At 43.6% G+C, this 19,198-nt stretch overlaps 1 protein-coding gene across 2 annotated transcripts in view; it reads left to right on the top strand.

The window, feature by feature from the left end:
* Nucleotides 1-19,198, top strand: part of LOC104138474 (phospholipid-transporting ATPase IC) — a 58,424-nt gene that overhangs the window by 8,643 nt on the left and 30,583 nt on the right. The window contains exon 2 of one of the 2 annotated variants that reach the window (XM_068925427.1): nt 7,612-7,827. The exons of the other annotated variant lie outside the window; for it this stretch is intronic. Within the exon in view, the coding sequence (XP_068781528.1) occupies nt 7,819-7,827 (9 nt within the window). The 5' untranslated portion in view covers nt 7,612-7,818. The remainder of the gene's footprint in view (nt 1-7,611; nt 7,828-19,198) is intronic. 2 annotated transcript variants of the gene reach the window in all.

The following is a 19,198-nucleotide window of genomic DNA, read 5'->3' as shown; positions in this document are numbered from 1 at the left end:
AAATTATTTTAAAGCAGTCTTTCAGTGAAGTGAGTCTAGCTGTTATGCCTGAAGTAGCTATATGTGTTGATGGGCTTGAAGGACATAAGTCAGATGTAAATCTAACAGAAGTTTAGTAGGGTTCAGAATGCTGATTATTTCCTTGGACCGTTTCTGATGATTCACGCTCTGTCAAATAATGAAATTGTTTTTCTTAAAACATCATAAAGATTAGCTGGAAGATTTAGTTTGTTCAGAGGAAACTTTTCTCTAGTACCTGTACGTGTCTCATTACCGCTGATACTTCATACTGATTTGAATAATATGTGATCTGCGTCTTAAATTTTGGAAGCAAATCTAGTTTTATTCTTTGCCTGTTTCCTTGTAGAAAGAAGCTCTTGTTACAGGTAGATTAGTTGATTAATACATTTTTAATGAAGGATGATATTTTGTTAAAGCATTTGGCTGGGATCTTTGACAATATGAAGTGAGCGTAGAAAAACAACATCCTGCCTTTGAAGGCCTTCAGTTCTGGCTGCTGCTTTGTGAGGCTTGAACAGCTAGCAAGACCAGTAGAAGCATTAACTGAACCCCTGTTGGCGATGTGATGGTTATCCGGCTGGGAAATGGACTGCCATGGGGTGTCCTGAAGTCACAGCTCTTTTAGAGGTCCTGTAATGCTCACCTACAGTGATTACCTAATTTGCTGTTTGCACTGGCCAGTGGAAGGCTGCGTGACAACTGCTTTGGCGGCTGCAGGAGTTTCGCTTTACAAATAAAACATAATATTTTGCTTCTTCCTCGATATTTACAGAACACCTCTGATAATTCGTGTGGTGAGAACGTGGGATTCTGTTGTGTTTTGTTACCGCTTCCTCTAGGACTCGTGGCGTACAACTATTTTGCTTTCAAATAACTTCAGTGAATGTGTTCATTGCATAACTTTAATGAATTTTCTCTCTTATGCCGTAAAAATAGCAATAGCCATGGGCAGGGGAGCGGGGGCAGGGAAATCTTTGCGTGTCAACTGAATGAGTCTCCCTGTGTTTTGAGTCATACTGTTAGTTTCCTTTGCTCATAACTTAAGTTTCTTTTCTTCTGTTTAAAGCCCACTGCTGTCTTTTTAGGTCAGGAATGCCAACCTGAAGGCAAAACGTGTGCATCTCTGTGTGCCTCCTACTCGGCTGCGCAAACCAGGGATGCTGTGGAGTTCTGCTCGATTCGGTGGTCTTGTTCGTAGTGCGAAGGGGGGGGGGGTTCTCCTAGTCAGGTACCCCTGTGCCCTACCTAGTCATGTCAGCGTCTGTTTGCAAGAAGCAGGTTTACAAGATAATCATCCGGATTGAATATTTTCCTTCACATATGCATTGTCAAAAAAGGTCAATTGATCTGGAGGTGCAAGAAGCAGAGATGCAGTTCATGGCCATTAGGTGTGTGCCGGTCCTACCTCTGCAGTGGAAGTGCAGGTTTGAAATAACGCTGCAGCTGATTGCTCCTTACCAAATAGATGCTTTATAAAGGAATAATAAAAGTACTTCTTATATCAAAAAGTATATTTTCCAATGAGTTGTTTGCACTGGTACCAGACGGCTGCAAGGTTGTGGACTGGCATCAACAGCACTGAGGTGTGATGCTTTTCGGAAAGAAATTTGCCCCAGATGAGAAGTAGCCCCAGATTCTTCGTGGCTTGTGAAGTGCTGGGAGCACTGAAGGGGGCCAGAGTGCCTGTGTCTGCTCTTGAGCGTTGCCCTGTTACCGTAGGACAGAGAGAGAAAAGTGCCTCTGTGCTCTACAGTATCCTGCTCTAAAACATGTACGTTGCTTGACCTTCTTCAAATGGTGGAGGCCAGCCGCAAAGGACTTGAAAACCTGGGCTGTCAGTCTTATGTGCAAAAATGTTCTGTTTCTGTCTTCTCTATTTATTAAATCATGATGGGTTTTTATCAGCTAGAGCAGTGCCAGTGTGCTTTAGTATTTTTTTTTTCTTGCAAGTTCTTATGAATGGAAAATAGCTGCAAGCTTTCATTTTTGTGACAGTGTCTTTCTGTTTCCCCAGCCTGGCTTTCTTTTTTCAGGTGTTACTTCATCTTTGTAGATGTGCAGACAGACAGCACAGGCTGCCCTTCAGCTTTGGTACTTTCTGTTCTCCGTGACTGTGCATCTTTGGTGAAATGATTTGAAAGTGCTGCAGTAGTTTTTGTTTGCAGTAGTTATCCTCACGTGGGGATGGACATCTTTGATGTTTTCTGAGATTATGCAGGAATGTGGCTCTGATTTCGTATAACATGATGTATGATGCTCAAAAATACAGTGAGCATGTGGGAATAAGGCTCAGTGAGCTGCTATCATGAACGCTCAATCCAATGATTTGTGCAGTTTTCTCCTTTCCGGTGTGTTTCTCTCCTCCTTTCATCGAAAGCCGCTAACTTCAGTCTCCGTAGTATATCTCAGACAATCACATGTGACTGTATGATGCCTGCCGACCTGTGAGGCCTTGCACGTTGCTCGTGAAATCGGACCGTGCGGTTCCTGCGTCCTGCTCGCCCGGCTGGCACCCGCGGCCGGTCGCCCCGCTCCTGCCCGCTGCCTCGTTCCCTGCAGCCGGGAAAGGCCGAGCTGGGGCGGCCTCCTGCCGCCGCCGCTCCTCACCGGCAACCCGCTTCCGCCTGGTTTCGCCCGACCCTGCGGAGCATTCGGCCGTCGGCGAAAGAGCGGCGCGCTCTGCGCTGCGCCCGCGCGGCTCTTCCGCGGGTCGGCGTTTCGCACCTCGTGTTTGCTCGCAGGCTCTGCGGTCTTTTGTTCTTGTGCCAGGCAGACCACAGAAACGGTCCGTGCTTCTGCCTTCCTGCTTGGTTGTGGACTTTCCTGAAGCGTTTAAGAGTTCGGAGGAGGAGAACTGAGCTGCTTCAGTCTTCACCGTTCTGTGCTTATAGCAAGGCCACTTTGTCTTTTGGTGAGGCGCTGAGGAGGACTCTAAGCTATTCCATTACCGGTAGGCCGCAGAGTATTGTAATATCTGGGATATTCCAAGATTCCAATAACTGTGACATTTAAAAATAAATTACAATATTTTTAACATCTTTAACTGATGAATTTACCTTAAAGTTAACATTTTTAACAACCTGTTGCATCCTTATTTGCGTTACCTTGGAACATGTAATTTCTCTCTTGCTGTAATTTGATTTGTTCCTTTTGTTTGCACTGTGCACGCCTAGGGTCGCTGCAGTGTTCGTGGCTGTTTGAATTCAGTACTGAAAAACAAAACACAGTTTTGTTCTGAAAGATACCCCTTTTCTGTTTTCAGCTCTGGGAAGACAGTGAACAAGATGGAATTAGCTTCCAAACAGGCAGTTGGATTCTTTAAAAAGCAAACTGACGTTAAATAAATGTCCCGAATTTTAAGCCAAGCAACATAGCATGTAAGCCCTCGAAGTTCCCTAATTTATATGGAACTAAACAAATCCCCCCTAATTTTTGACAGAAGTTCAGCGTATGCCAGCTAGTCTCTAACAGCTTTACGCTCACTGACCAACCGCAGCATCACGTAGCTGTGCCATGCGCACAGCTACGGTCAAGGGGACACACGTTTTTAAATACAAAATGGAGGTTGTAAGTAGCAGCAAAGTCAGAGCTTTGTAAGATCGGTATGAAATGAATATTTAGAGAGCTCCCAGAGAAGGAGCAGCCCAGAAAAGCTAGCGTGAGTCGCCGACTTTGGGGGTCGGTGCCGTGACTGCAGGATGTGTAGAAGGTAGTGAACCCTTTGCAGTTGGTAGCGCCTGATGACTTCTCATCTGTATGCAGGGAGGGAAAGAGCCTTTTACATTCAAATTTAGGGCAGAAGTTGGTTAAACACAGTGTTTTAAGTGTCTGTCACAGAATTGGAGAAGTACGGCTAACTAAACTGAGTGGTGGGTTTGTGAACTAGATAAAGTAAAAGGAGGTAGGAGTGCTTGCCTGCTTGATTTCTTTGTCCGGTGAGATTCACACAGCTGGTATTAAAGCTCTGGGGGATGCTGTTTCTTCAGTCTAGAGAAGGAGACCACCCAGAGATTCGTATTTTTGTATTTTCCAGTTCTCGCCAGCGTTGCCTCCGGAGAGGGGCGGTTGCGCAGGCTCGGTCCGTGGTCCCCAGCTACTCGAGGCAGAAGCTCCCTTTGTGCCTCTGTAGCGCTTCGGTTGGCTAGAGGGTTTCTGGAGGCTGTTGATTAAGAACAGGCTTTTTTCCTCTCATGTCTGAGATAGAAACTTCTAAAGGTCTCATTTCTAGAGCAAAAAACCAAACAGAAGTGAAGTTAAGCTTCACACACAACTCTGCTTCTTGTTCATGATGTGCTGGTTAGAGCTTCTGGGGAGAGGAGAAAGTACTGCTTGAAGTACGGAAATCTGTCTCTACATGTTGATTGTTTTGAACAGTGGTGGGCCCAAAAAAGCTACTGTGTTTTGGTTAAGAGATCAGTGAATGTCATCAAATGCAGCAGGTTGTGGGTTTTTAATTTTTTTTAATGAAGTTCCTAATGGAACAATACAAAACTGCAGTAACGTGTACTGCCTAACTCGCTGTACTTCAGGTTATTCTGAAAAATGGCAAGGCAGCATTTGACTTCACGTTGGGTGTTGGCCCTTGTTTCTTCCCTTGCCGAGTGGTGGGACCGCTGTGGACTTGCTTGCTTCCCTGCAGACGGCAGTCAGCGTGCGGTACTCGGCTGCCCGGGACGTTGCTTGGAAGGGAGCACCCGGAGACAGCTGACACAGAGGAAATCCTTGTCTAGGTGAACGGATGATTGTCCTAACGTTTTCTGTCTCTATGGCAGTGAAAGGTGTAGTACTCCCGCGGCCTGGTGTTGTGCAGAGCTTTATGGGAAGAGCGAGCAGGTAGCTTGTCCTGAAGCATAGCTAGCCAAGCTTCTGCCAAACTACTGGGTATGTGTCTGACTTTTTAACTGACTCGGAAGTTAAAGCTTTAGCTGGCATGTCTCCATCATGTCAAACCTGGGAGGACACTGTATTTGTCTTTTGTTTTTCTAGCTATGTTGCGCTGCCTCAACTAGGGGTTCTACTTCAACACAGATAACTTGGTGTGAATGTAACATGTTTTGTTTAATAAAGATATGGATTTTTGTGTGCAGCTCTTCCATGTAATGCTTTGTCCTTTAATAAATCACGTTCAGTTTTGGCACGTGTGAGCGTATGGCTCGATAGCTGAAGAACGTATTCTTGGGAAGCTTTTGTCTGTTCTCTTTCCCCAGGACTTGATGCTGGTGACTAGGTTATTTCAGAAGAAACAAAACTGCAACAATGCCCTGTGCAAGAATGGATCATGAGCTGTCTTTCCAATCACAAATTATACACCCTTTTTCTGTTTTCAAGCATTGCAAAAGCCATTCCCTAAACGTGTGCCTGTGGGTGAAAAATCATTCTTAAAACTATCAGAGGTATAAGCTGGGGAAGGGACTTGCATCTCTCATAGGCAGCTGTCTATTTTGATATAGCATCGAGTACACGGTGGGCTCTCTGGATTGCTTTGGGTTATTGGTTCTTTGGATTACAGTTCAGCGAGCGTCCGTTCAGTCGCTGTATTCACCCTGCAGGTTGTCTTCATTTCATGCCTCCTTTTCAGCTTAAAATTTCTATTATTGGCAGGATGAGCGTTATGCTGTGACTGAAGGTGGCAGAATAAATACTCCCAGCTTTTAGGGAAACATATAATTGGAGTAATCGTACATCTGCTCGAAAGCCCTGAAGGGGGTCTCTCTACCCCCAAAAGATTAGTGCTAGACTCCCTGCAATTTAGCAAGTGTATATGCACGTTCAGTCCTGCTGTGAGTAGGTTTTTGTGAATAGCATGTCTCATACCACCCTTCCATTAGCAATGAAAGAGAGCTGTCGCAATGAATTGCACTCCAGCTTTCTCTTCGTTGATGACTGAATCCATCTGAATGATCACAAATAATCAAAAAGAATCCTGTAAATCAGTATTCTTGATTCCGATGTACATCTTCTTTTGCTTATTCTTCAGAATTAAAATTTCCCCCGTGAAGTCAAAACTGGTTTCTTTAGAAATGTGATGCAAAGGTCTTACTGTGGTTTCAGTTAAAACCAAACACTTTCTGAAGGGAGGAGAAAATTGCTTCTTTCTCCGGGAATGCGTTGTTAAGAAGCAAGTTTAATAAATATAGGAAAGCTTTTCAGACATGCAAGTTGGTGAATGTAAAAATGTTATATAGATGAAGAAATTTCAATTTTTTTTTATCTGTTTCCTGTTGTTTTGTTGCAGCACCATTCTTGCTGGGAATGAGCTGGGTATCATTCAACTAGTTTATTCCTGGAGCTCAGACCAGAGTACTGACTTTAAGGTGTTTAGTGGAATTTCCCAAGCACGACTGAAATACGTTTTGATCTTATTGAATAGGATATTTGTGTGGCTACGTTCTGTAGCTGTGGTTTTGCTATTTTATTGGTGAAGATTACTTCCCTTTTGCATTGGCAAAATGTATTTCCTTATTTCGCAGCAATATGAAGCCTGACAGCTTTATGTTTGGATTATGTTGTTAATGGCTAGGCAGGTGATCAGCGTTCAATAAACGCTTAGTTGATGCAGCTATTGATGTTTCATTATTTGTCTCTTTGCCAGCCAAGGCAGTGATTAGTCAGCTGCTATTTAGGTTCCTCCGAGATCCTCTTGACAGGTGTCCAAGGAAGACTTAATTTGTGAGCGTACTAAACCGGGAGGGTTGTTTGCATTTACAACATTTGTATGTTTTTTAACATGTAGAAGTGATTCTTGTGATCTTTCTAGAAAGAAGAAATATGGGACAAAAACATCTGAGGTTTAGGTTTCTCATCTATTGACTTTTTCAGTACATGGTTAAACATGTGTGAAGCATCTTGGCTGCTGACCTGGAGTAGTTCAGAAAGGTCTGTCTGATCTTGCTTCTGCTGAGTTTGCTTTCTGACTCTTACTTAAAATATTGAGGTCACTGTAGTCTAAGACAGCAGTGGACAGCAAGATTTGAGAAACCTTTGTACTAAACACTGCATGAGCATATGATATTGTTGCGCAGAAGAATATCCTAAGGAGGCTATGGCAGATGATAACCTGAACACATTTTGTGAAGGGACCGAAGGTTGACACCTAATTCGGTATCTAATTGTTAGGCTTATTCCTCTAGAGTCAAAGGTTTTAATATCTAAAATAAAAAAAACCCCGGAGATTCATTAGCATTTTGATTGTTCTGCATACATATGCATTGTATATGCATTGCTCTAGATTGATCTGTAACTCTGTTTTAAAAGTTGGTTAGCGTGACTCTCTGATTTTGCAGCATCGAAGTTGCGCTTCTTGCGACGCAACAGACAGCGTCACCCGCAGTGACTCTCCGGAGGAGAGTTTCGAGTAAGATTTGTTTACTGCTTTCAAAGCAATGCTGTAAGTGCTTTTTTCCTAAGGTTTAAGTTATTCCCAGTTAGGTGGTAGGCACCATGAGGCAAGGGCAGGCCCGCAAGCCAAGTGACTGAAGCTCTGTAAAATTTGCACTTTTTTGTTTTGCCATTTTAGTAAATAGTTTTATCGTTAAACTTAGGCAGATAAAATTAGGCTTGTGCTTAATAATATTTTTCTCTCCTTTGCAGGATTGATACCTAGGGAGATAGTTGACCCAGTTTAACTTTCTAAGAAAAGCAGACCGTAAGCATGGGTTGCGCATGCTGTGCCAAAACCAGGAGCTGAACGTGTGCTAGCTGTCAAAGAGGGAAGCACAGCCAGCCCCGCGCCTCGGCTGGACTGCAGTGGGACCTGCCGTCTCTCCGAGAGAGACAGTCTCTGCTGTACCTGCAGGCATGATGCAAGTGAGATTAAAGCAGCTGCAGTTCAAGTTGTTGATACTTTTAATGCCGGTTTTCAAAAGTTTTCAGATACCGATGGATGGTACCAGAGTTGTGCTTTTGTGACTTGTTTAAAACAGAGTGAAAACCCCTGTCTTCATCACTAATGAAACCTCTTGCCCAGGAGTTTTATTGTGGGGCAGGGATTATAGTAAGACCTGTGTTTTGGGAAATGCAGGAGGTTAATTATTTCACTAGGTAGTTAGATGTTAACTCTGTTCCTCCCCATGCTAGGTTATCTGACTAAAATAACTATCCTGTAAAAAATAACATAGCTTGTGGAAGATATGGAGGTACCTGTAGATAGGAGAAAATTTGCAGCAGTGTAGTCAGACTTAAGTGATGAGTGGCTTAGAGGTGTCTCAGGGATGCTGCAGGTGGTGGATTTTTTTTTTTTTTAACAGAAGTCTTGAGAGTCTTAAATTCTCTCTGTATTTTATGTTGGTGGGAAAAGGAAAAAAACATCTGGAACAGTCTGTTGGATACTTTTCCCAGTATGTTAACCATTAACTCCATTGTATATATCTCAGTTCATTTGCTGTTTGGTCTGCAAACTTGAGTTTCTACCTTTGCTTGCATAAAACTCTGCTTAACTAATAGAATATATCTGATTGCAAGATATATGGTTTGGTTAGTTCATGAAGCTGTGCTTAAAAGCAAAACAAAAAGCCCACCAGAACCCCAAGCTCCTGTGACTTTTGTTATAAATTCACAACATGATACTATCCAGAAAGCTCTTAAAACCCAGCCGTACCACAGAGTGCTTTTCGGAGGTTGCAACGTGAAGATACCAGATGCAAGCTAGCAGGTGTTTAAGATGTTCTCCCCTTACGAGAGGTGCATATGGATGCGTGTTTGTAAAAAATAAGTAAATAAAAATTAAAAAAAAGCAAAGACTTTATAGCTAAAACTCAAGCCTGTGTTAGGAGGAGTCTGAGATTATGAAATAGTATGAGTAGTACTGCAGGATGCAAGAATGTAATGGAAGTATTTGGTAGGGAGAGGTGATGCATGTCATGAGGCCACTAATGTTTTGTTCTCCCCTGTTGGTCCTCCAGGGCTTATGTACAAGCAGTTAAAAACAGAGTTTAGAAATATAACACTTCTCATGAGTTTCTGTCCTGATCCTCTTCATAAAAAGGCACCACTTAAGAAGATTAATAAATTTGACAGTGTGTGAGGGTAAGTTAAGGTGTTACCGTATTACAAAAAGGGAGCTGAGGTAAAAGCAAAAGCCGAAAGTAGACGTTTTCTGTTAAGGCTTGGGTGTTTTTTTTATGTCCTCGACATGAAACAAACACATCCTGGCTCCTCAGTCCGTCACCTGGGAGTTGTGTTTTGAACATAATTGAGCTGTGTCTGTAAGAATGCAGTCCGTCAATAAATCTAACCTACCTATCAAGTCAGGAACTAGAAAAGGAGTATCGTGCAACCAGTAATGAGCAGTTTGAAGTCTGTTTTGAATGACTTACTGAGCATCATGCATGAGCTCTGTTGTTCCTGCTCAGACCCTCCAAGAAGAGCTGTTACCACAAGCACTATAATCTCTGTGAACTTTGGCAGCGCTGGAAGCAAATTCAGAATTAAGCGAAGATGAGGACCAGCAGTTTTGTTATATTCCTTTACTCTTGCTTTCTGGGGATGGAGGTTCTGCGTACAGCTGCATATTGCTTTTGCAGTTTAACAAGGCACTGAGGAGCGGAGAAGGTGGGTGGGGGAAAACAGGGGTAATGCAGGTTCATCAAGGCAATTCTTGACTGTGAGTACTGCCAGCTTCAGTCACTGAAATGTCGTGAACATCCTTCCAAACGATTTTGCTTTCTTTGGTGTGGAAGGATTTGGGAGGCATAACCAGGTCCTGTTCAAGTTCATTTCCGCAGTAGCAAGGTTTGGTTAGTTTGTTTAGAACTGAAATCTCTTGCATGACTGCTTGAGTGTAGAAGTACAGACTGCTGAAGAAGGCCAGATAACACATTTGAATGAACAAAAATTGAAATTCATGAGTTTGCAGTTCATGGGCCAAATTTCAGTAACTAAATAGTCTGTGATGAGCAAGTACTCCTCAAGGAAGCCTCAGGTTTGCTGTGGTAGAGTGACGGCGTTTATTGTTTTAATATGCTTTTCTGTACTTACTCTAACGTTCAGACTTCATCTCCAAAGCCTGGGAGCGTTTGTTGTGCGCTCTGTCACCTGCAGTACTGTAAGGTACTGCTCTCGAGTGCGGTGAGCCCTCACAAAACGGTGCTGATTTGTGAGTAATAGTTATGCTTATGACTGATGAGACAGAGGATATTTCTTAAATTTCACTGAATCGTAGCTGTTTCGAGTTCGGCCCAGGCTGATTCTTAATGTAGGGAATTAGGGGGCTCTGAGAACAGCTTGGTTCCCCTTGATGAGCACGAAGGCTCGTGCGTATGTTCGCGCCTCCGTTTGCGCCCCAGGCGCAGCCGGGGAAGCAGCCCGGAGAGCGGGAGGGTGGCTGCCACGACTTCGGTGCCTTAGCTGAGTTCTGAAACCGAGGCGGTTACCTGTGCGCTTTACAGTTGTAAGTGCTTTGATGAATACCGAGCACGCATGAGAGCGGTTAATGTTTGCATAGCGCCAGTCGGTGCGCGTTGACTGAACGCCTGTCTTCAGCAGAGATTTGTGGTGTGTTCTCTAGCATGGTGTCTGTAGCTGTAGATGAACATCTCCGTGCTAAACGGGGAGCTGTGCTGGGAAGCTAGTTGGCATCCCGGGATGTCCCAGGGTCACACGTGTCTAATCTTGGTAACGCCACTGAAAGATTGTCTGTGTTTGGTGAGGAACAGGTTGAAATCAGCTTGGTGTTGTGTTGTGTGTTCTTCCGCGTTGTTCTTTAGAAAGAGGACTTTTTAAAGATGATGCCTGTGACTGCAGTAGTTCAGGGTTGGTCACTAGCAACTGGTAGAAATTATTGGTACTGGTAGAATTCTTGTAGTTTTTCTCTAAACTGTTTAGAACTATTTTACCATGTACCAAATCCTTCTCACCCGAATAAGCCCAACCCTTTCTCAGAGCTGTTGGCCTTTTTCCTACTTTTTTTAATTTGTTTGTTTATTTTCTAACGTCATGCACTGTTTCTGTTTTCGTAAGTTTGGACAGGATACAAATGAATTGTCACGTTGGAAATGGACTTTTTTCCAAATCATTCTTCTCTTTAGGTTTTTCCTCTCCTGCTTATCTTGCTGCTATTCAATAACAGTCTGAGCATGTTTATTTTCTTTTCCCTCATGCGTGAACCACCACCAAACTGTTTTCTGTCTCCATTGTTTTTCTCTCGGAATGACAAAAACAACAAAATGGGAGTCGCTGTGACGGACTGCATCTGTATGCAAAACTGCTGGCAGGCTGGAGTTTCCCGGCTTTGAAAATGGCTAGCTAGATAGACACTCAAAGGGAATTACATGTATAGTTTGCATTAAGTATAGTTAAGTAGATACATTTTCTGAAATGCTGATACAGCCTCTGTGAGCAGTTGTAGAGCTTTTCTCATGTTGAAATTTGTCTTGCAGGTTATTTTTCCTTCCCTCTGCATAAGTTCAAACAGTACTAATTATTGGTTAAATCTAAGCTTGATGATGCTTTCACAGAAATTTCTAAAGCCTGTTTGTAGCTTGTTTTATTAGTCCATTCCATGCAAGATCTGCAAAAGCAGTGTTTTTTTGCTAGTAATATTATTTTAAAAAGGGAAGCAGGTAGCACCCTGTTTGAAACAGTTTTATCCCCAGCTCCAGCAAACCAAACTCTTTTTTTTTTTTTCCTTACTTGAAAGACCCTTTTGTAAGTGAATGTTATTTCAGCTCAAGTCTGAATGTACGCTGTGCGCTCTAACGTGAGAAATTGTTTGTCTTGAATAACTTTTTTGTTCTCTCTTCTGAGAGTAGATCCTTTCTGAAATGGATTCCTGCTTTTATTTTATTTCAGCTCTGGGAAAAAAAAAAGCCGCATAGATAAGCCTGCCAAATATGATAGCATCAAGTCTGCCTGTAGTGTCCATTTGAGAATTTGTTTTTCCTGCACGGCATAGCCTTTCTAGCTTTTTCTTGAGTGGTGACTTTTTTATTTCTTCGAATACTGACTATTGAAAAAATTAGTTGTGGCTTCTTCTCTTCCTATCGTGTAACTCACCTTTGATTTTTCTGTTCCGCTCTTCCCTCATCCAAGTATTAGCTGACGTATGCTCTTCTCTCTTTCCATCCTATGTTGGCTGAATATTAGTTGACATCTCTCTTGTTCCTTGCTTTCAGTTTCTCTCTTCTTCTCTTTTGCCTCCTAATCACCCTCCATCTTCCTCTGAACTTCTGACATCACTTTGACGTCTCATCTAACCCTTTGCAGGCAGACCAGGTGACAAGAAACTTAACCCCAAACCAATTTGTCAAACTGTCACTGGATAACTCCTTCTCTGCTAGCCCATTAAACGCTTTTCCGCTCTATTCAAGCTATTGTTGCCTTTTTTGTATACTTTCTTAATTGGTCCCTGGACTCTGAGCTCTAGGCTTTCTTCACTTGCATGCGTTCACTGGCAACCCCTGCCCGTTTTCCTAATCCTTCCGTTCTGTTTCCTTCCAGCAGTGTTTCCAGGAACTCATCTCAGCCCCAGCACTGTTCGGATCTGTTATACCTTTGTAACACCTTCAGGTATTGTATGAGTTAGGGGTTGGTTAGTTGGTTGGTTTTCCATCTTAAACTCCCATCCAGCTTGTATGCTCCAGTCATTTCCTTTGTTCCAGGAAGTCCTGTGCCTTTCTCAAGACAGTTCTCATAAATTCCTTTTCAGACCCCTGGAAGAAAAAGTAGCGTCTCTTGTGGTTTTCTTACCCCATTTCCAAGATGGTCATTTTGGTGAAGACCTAGTTGTCAGTATGTGGCTAGCTTGAGGACTCTGTGAGGAAAAAGGCGTTATTGGGAATGCTTACTGGTAGACTACTTGAGTGTTGTTTCCATCCTTTTAACAGTGCTGTGCAAGAGCACTCCTATAGATGACCGCACTGCTTGTGAGTACGTTACCTCGACTTTTTGGTCCTGGGTAAAAGAGTTGCCATACGAGTCAGAGCGAAGTCCTTTGAACAGTCCACTGTTCATCCCCATGCGGAGTGCAAGTACAGAGCAAGCATACAGTGATGCTTCCCAGGTTACTCTCCCAGCCCTCTGGGATGTGTGTGTTGGGGTCTTTGGGTGCAGAAATGGTGCCCTTTGCATTTGATGCTGTCAGGGGTTAGTAAATGTGCCAGGCATATGTGCTTATTCTGTTTGCTTTGGAGTGACTGTGATTCAAAGATGTGGTGGAATCTTTGACTACAGTAGGACTTTTTGTAGTCTAAGAATATCATTTTTTCTAAAAAAGAAAAGAAAAAAATAATTGAGATAGAGCATTACTTGCTGTTCTAAAAAGATATTATCTAATGTTCAAGCAACTTGTGATTGAGAACATAATCCCTGGCTAAGGAATTTCTTATCCCTGAACAGGCATGCAGTGAAAAGAAAATCTAAGCATCTTTATAAAAGCTGCTTCTAAATTAGACACTTAGGTGAAGAGCCTGCCCGTGGCTTGCTTGCAAAGCCAAGATGTTATTGTTTAAGGGCAGGACTATCCGTTCCCCTGTTTGGATAGGAAAAACTTGGAAAAGTCAGTGTGTGTGTTGGCTGTAACTGCTCGCTAAGTAAGAGTTTACGGAAGGGTTGAGAGGTAGTGTCCAAGACTGATTCAGTAGTGTCTGTCTAGTTTGCCTGAGGGAGTGAAAACCTTGAACTAACCTGTAGGGCTTCTGAATCTGGAAAACGGTTAGGCAATAGTCTGAGTGCAGCAGTTGCCTGCTGCGCCAAGCAGGTCGTCCCATCGTTCCCCTGCTCTCCCTGTGCATGCCTGCGTTCATCTGTGGACTTGTGTGCTTGGGTCATAAACTTGTCTAATTAGGGACTTGTTTCTTCTTGTTCATTGTGCATGCCCTGAAGATCCATATCTTATGAGGTCCTGCAGTAAGAATATACCAGGTTAGAGCTAAGGCTTACCTAAATAATCTGTAATCTTGTCTCCAGCAGTCACTAATGGATTCCTAAGGAAGCAGATACGACAAGGCAAGTGGAGTGGAGTTTTCTGATGTTGTCCTCACTGCCTGAAAGGTATTGTGGCTGAGGGAGCCACCCCTCCGCTACTCCCATGTTTAGGTAGAAATTAGCAGTTCCATCCTCAGTGCGCTGTTCATTGTTGCGGTCTGAATCCTGAGCCTTCAGCACAGATTATCAGGTGAGCTGCTTTAGCTGGCTGCAGAGACAGGTCACTAGGCTGACGCGCTGGGTCCCTGGGAGGCTCTGAGGGCTTGGGCGACGAGGGCCCTTCTCTCCGTTTCCTGGAAGCTGGGAGCTCCTCACTACGGCAGTGCCTTACAGAGGACTGTGGACTACAGAGACATTTACCTAGTCTAGGTGGTTGAGTGAAGAAGGAAGTTCAACATGGAAATTACTAAGTGCTTTTTGGAGAGTCAGTTCCCGTTGTGATAGCAGCATGAACGCTGCCTTAATGACTTCATGGCGGGTGTTTTGGAAGTCTGGCAAGGTTTTCCCAAAATGATGTTGAAGGAAACTTGGCTCACTCTCAATATTACTATCTTATTGTCAGAAGACCGTGCCATAAAGACAAAGTGGAGCTGCTTCTGTAGTTCTGAGCGTTTGTCTTTTTTTTTTTTTTTAAGTCAACTGTACCAGTTCCTTGCTCTGTCTTTTAGGGCAGACAGAATCTGTTTCCAGAATCAGTGTGGGGGTTTTTGTATGTATGTTTTGTTCTGCTTTGTTTTTCCCTTAAGTTGCAGAAAATAAAAAGTAGTAAACTTTGTCTGCCCACTTCCCCGGTTCAGAACTAATGATTGCTGACTCGGTGAGGAACTCCTCAGTGAGGAATGTTTCTTGTTTCATCTGCCTTTTTTTTCTTTTTTTATAATGCAGCGAACAATACAGTAAAATACAAGTAGCATGAGCATGTAACAAATTCAGCAATAACGTGAAAACTGCATGTAGAAATGTTGTGGTGATAAATACACGTTTCTGAGCATAAGTAACCCAAAAATGCCATTGGCTGACCTTGCATTGTGGACAAGATTGATTTCAATGATTCTGTGACTGTGGATTGTTTGGAAGCTGTTACTTCTTCATACATATTCCAGTTTTTTGAAGGTATACTGAGACACTGAATGAGGTAAAGCAGGAAGGTCGTGAGCTCTCACCTGGCTCCTCCTGACAGCAGGAGCAGAGCTGCAGGGCACAGAGGTCTCTTGGAAGAGGTGCAGGAGAGAAGCTCATGCTGGATGGATAGAGGGACAAGGTGTAAGATGCCGTCAGTGGAGGGGAACGAGGACAGGGAGCCAGAGCTAACTTGTAGTATCCACCACGTGATGAAGTCCTCCAAGGACTTGTCCCTCTCTCTTTCCTTATGTGTGACACTAGCTGGGAGTTCAGGGGAGCTTACAGCAGAGCGGAGAGGGAAAAATAAGAGACATGCGATAACTTTATGATACCCTCTTCTTTCTGCTCATAACATTTAACAGCATTACTTACTTTTCTTACTTTTCTTTCCCACTATGTATTTTGAAACAGTAAATGCCCACTAATGAGCAGAAAGGTTACTGGCATGAGCTCTCGGTTGTCGTCCGCGTGTGCCTTTATATTAAAAGGTTTAGCCAGTGGATTGTTAGCAGATTTCATCAGCTGTTAACATCCCTCTGACCAAATACAGTTTCTAAGAGTAATACTGGATGATGATAAAAATTAGCTGCCATGCTTGGGAATACCTCCATGTGGTGGATTATTGAATACAGTTCTGTGGATCAAAAAAAGCAGCTCAAGAAAATAACGTAGCTATAGAACATAAGAAATTCTGCTGCTTCACAAATAGTTACCAATATATTTTTGTATGTTTTATTTCAGTGTTATCCTAGTGCTTCTATGGTAACTATGGCCAAGATTTTTTCCTGGAGTCTTTTATGATTTATTGGAACCCATTTAGTGGCAGCGGCAATAATAGATGCTGGTCAGTGACAAATTCAGGAACTTCATTCGAATAAATATTTAGTCATACTGGATTTTTGTTCTTTACTGAAAAGGCCCTTCTGTGCTGTCGGTCCCTGGGCGCGTGTTGTTTGCCTTCAGAATTGACATTGGATTGATAGCACACCAAAGCTGGTGCCTCTCCTGCCCCCGGGCCGCCTGCTTCGCAGACCAGCCCCGCTGAGCAGCGGTGAGCCCGGGAACCCGAGCAGCGGCTTTGAAAACTAAAAATAAAGCAAACTTCTTTCAAAGCCGAGAGCACGCAAACGGTGGAAGGTGTGCCTGACTGCAAAGCAAAGAGGTGAGGATTGTGCTCGGCCTCAGCGTTCCTCGGGGTCGCGGAAACCTGTGGCAGTCGATGAAGGCGCTCGCCTGAGGCGGCAGATGTACCGTAAATTGGCATCCCTCAGTGCCTCATCTTGTAAAACTTCTGGGATCACATTTGGAGATGGCTTCTCTCTCAACATAGCGAAATCTTCTGTCTATTTGCTACTGCAAGAGGAGATTGTAGTACCAGATCCTTAAAAAACCCAGGTATTAATTATAGTTCTAATTGAAGTTGCTTTTGAGGAGACTAGATACTGCATACGTTCATGTCACGCCAGAAGCAGCAACGAGCAGAGTTTATTTACTTCCTGGATTTCCCCCCATCCTTCTCTACGTCCGCATACGTTCGGTCTTGCTGCCAGCGTGCGCTTGGTTGTCTCTTGACTGCCTGAACTGCCTTTCAGCGCCTTGCAGTTCTGTGTCTTCTCAGGCCCGGGCGAAGAGGCCACAGGACGCCTGTCCCCCAGCCCCGTAGGGCGTTTGCTCCCGCTGAGGGTGAACGCCACGGCCAGGCGGAGCCCTGCTGATGGCAGAGGGCAGCCGTGCCGCCCAGCTCTGCGTAAGGGCCCTGCAGTTCGCCTGCTGTTGGCCGGTCTGCGCGGCGAGCTGCATGGATTGCGTCCAGGACCCCGCAGCGACGTGCGTGCGGGTTATACTGGCCCTGCGTTTTTCGCCGCTAGTGAGCCGGTTGCTCTGGAAATAAATTTTTAGTTCCGATTTCAGGTGCATGCTTTTCTTTCTTTCCACATCAAGTGAAATAGGAGGCTTTTTGGGGGTAGGGTGGTGGTCGAGGAAGAACAAAGGCGGTAAAAAGAGGCAATTCATCTTGTTTCTCAGATGAATTGCCTAAATCCAAGGCTATTTAGGAAAGCAAATAATCTCTCCGCAGAAGTTTCAGGTTCCACAGCTCGTGCGTCAGTGACTAGCTGTCCCGTTCCCAGCTAGCTGCGTCGATGAGCGGCCTCTAACCCGCGGTCTTGAGCGGGTCCTGGGAGAAGTTGTACTAATTCGTAGTCGATCACAACGCGTTCATGCGATATCTGCTTTTCGTTTTGTTTTTTGACCTGGCGGTCTGAAACATAAGCTTGTGCGGTAGGAGAATACTGCAGCACTACAGACGATGAAACAGCATTGCATGTTTTGGGCTTTTAGAAGACAGTCGTGTCATTTGAGTAGCATATTAAGTGCTCATTTAATATTTATATCTCTCTGCTAAAAGATATTAGGGAGGGGACGCAATTCAGCTTTCAAAAATAGAGGCCGACTTGGATCTTGACAGGGTTTGCTGTCAGCCCAAATGATGGGTGTTGGCAGTGCTGTTTGCTGGCTTCATTAGCAGCAGCATATGGGGTATAGGGTAGCATTGGTGTTATTTCACAAAACTAAGCTCTTTTTAGAACATGGGTCAATAGGCAGATGCCTGGTAGCCAGCTAATATGTATATTATGTTACCTGGCTTCAACTGTCAATTTAATTTAATTTTGAAATTGCAGAGGTTATGGAACCCATTCTTCTAACTATGGTTTTTAATATTCCTACAACTTGTGCAGTGCCTTGAGCAGACAGAACAGACTCTGTTTGGAAGTATTGACCTTTAGAAATAAATGCAAGTAATGTAAGCTTCAGTATAACTGACTGGGGTGTTAAATAGTTGGAAATGAATGGGGTACACTCATTGAAATTATCTAATTTGCTGTACTAGATCAATTAATAAAATGCCAAACTACCCGGCACAGTGATTAACTAACCAAATGTAGATGAAGACCATTTAGGATTTGTGTAGATGGCTGTTTCTGGCTGGTGGTTGGAGGAGGAGAAGTTACACATGAGTTTCTGAATTTTGTTTACAAACAGTTAAATTAAATACTGTCCACTGGCTTAAGCTGTAGAAATTTTCTGCGCAATCTGAAAATGCTAAAGGAGGCTGGAACCTTCTCTTGCATCTTGCTTGTATCTAAGATCACAGGAAGATGCAGAAGCCCAAATAACAATGTCAGGAATTTTTCAAGAGCTATAATTTAAATGCACTGTATGGAAGATAGAGATTGCAATTCGGAAGACAATGTATTTGTATGTAAGGTATAGGGGCCCTGTGAGCTTTTTGAAAAGTTTCAGGCAGTTATGCGTGCACACATAGCATAGGTACAGTTGGATTGGTGCGTGTGTGTGGGTGTTGAACATCTAAAAAATGAGTTTTAAACTTTCTTAGATATTTGGATGTTTAGGGTGACTGAGCCCTGGAACAAATTGCCCAGAGAGATTGTGGAGTCTCCATCCTTGGAGATATTCAAAAGCTGTCTGCTCATGGTCCTGGGCAACATGCTGTAGGTGACCCTGCTTGAGCAGGGGGGTTGGACTAGATGATCTCCAGAGGTCCCTTCCAGCCTCAAACCTCCTGTGGTTCTGTGACACCAAAATGTGACATCTTGTAATGGCAAAAGTTCATGTTAAGATTTGGAGAGGGGAGAGGGAAGTGAAGTTTTATTTTGTGTGAGAGCTGTTCCTGCTGTCTTTCAGCAGGTGGACCTGGACCTGAGGAACCGTCGCCTGACCTGAATTGCCAATTGCAAGCGCTCGTGTTGGCTTTCACTCACCGCTCAGCCTTCTGGCTGCTAAGCTAGGACCTAAATTCCTTTAACTCTTGTCATCCTGATGTTGCTATAAAGAACAGCGTAATGGCAACTGTTAAGGTGCAGGTGTTCGTGGACTTACTATTTTCTACAACCCATTAAAGATTTCCTACGTCAATAAAGTAGGATGTTCCTTTAGTCTGTCGTGTGAGCATTTATAATTGCATATAGCAGAAAGTTAATGAAGGACTTGTTATGAAAATACTGCCTCGTGGCTTTGAACCGTGTTTGAAAATTGAGTCTGTGCTCTAAGCTCTTCTCAGAGAACCAGTTTTGAACGTGATTTTGCTGACAGCTACTGACAGGCTAAATTTATG

Source organism: Struthio camelus, chromosome W, assembly GCF_040807025.1.
Source record: "Struthio camelus isolate bStrCam1 chromosome W, bStrCam1.hap1, whole genome shotgun sequence".
Classification (NCBI taxonomy): Eukaryota; Metazoa; Chordata; class Aves; order Struthioniformes; family Struthionidae; genus Struthio; species Struthio camelus.
This window is presented reverse-complemented; position numbering and strand designations above follow the sequence as displayed.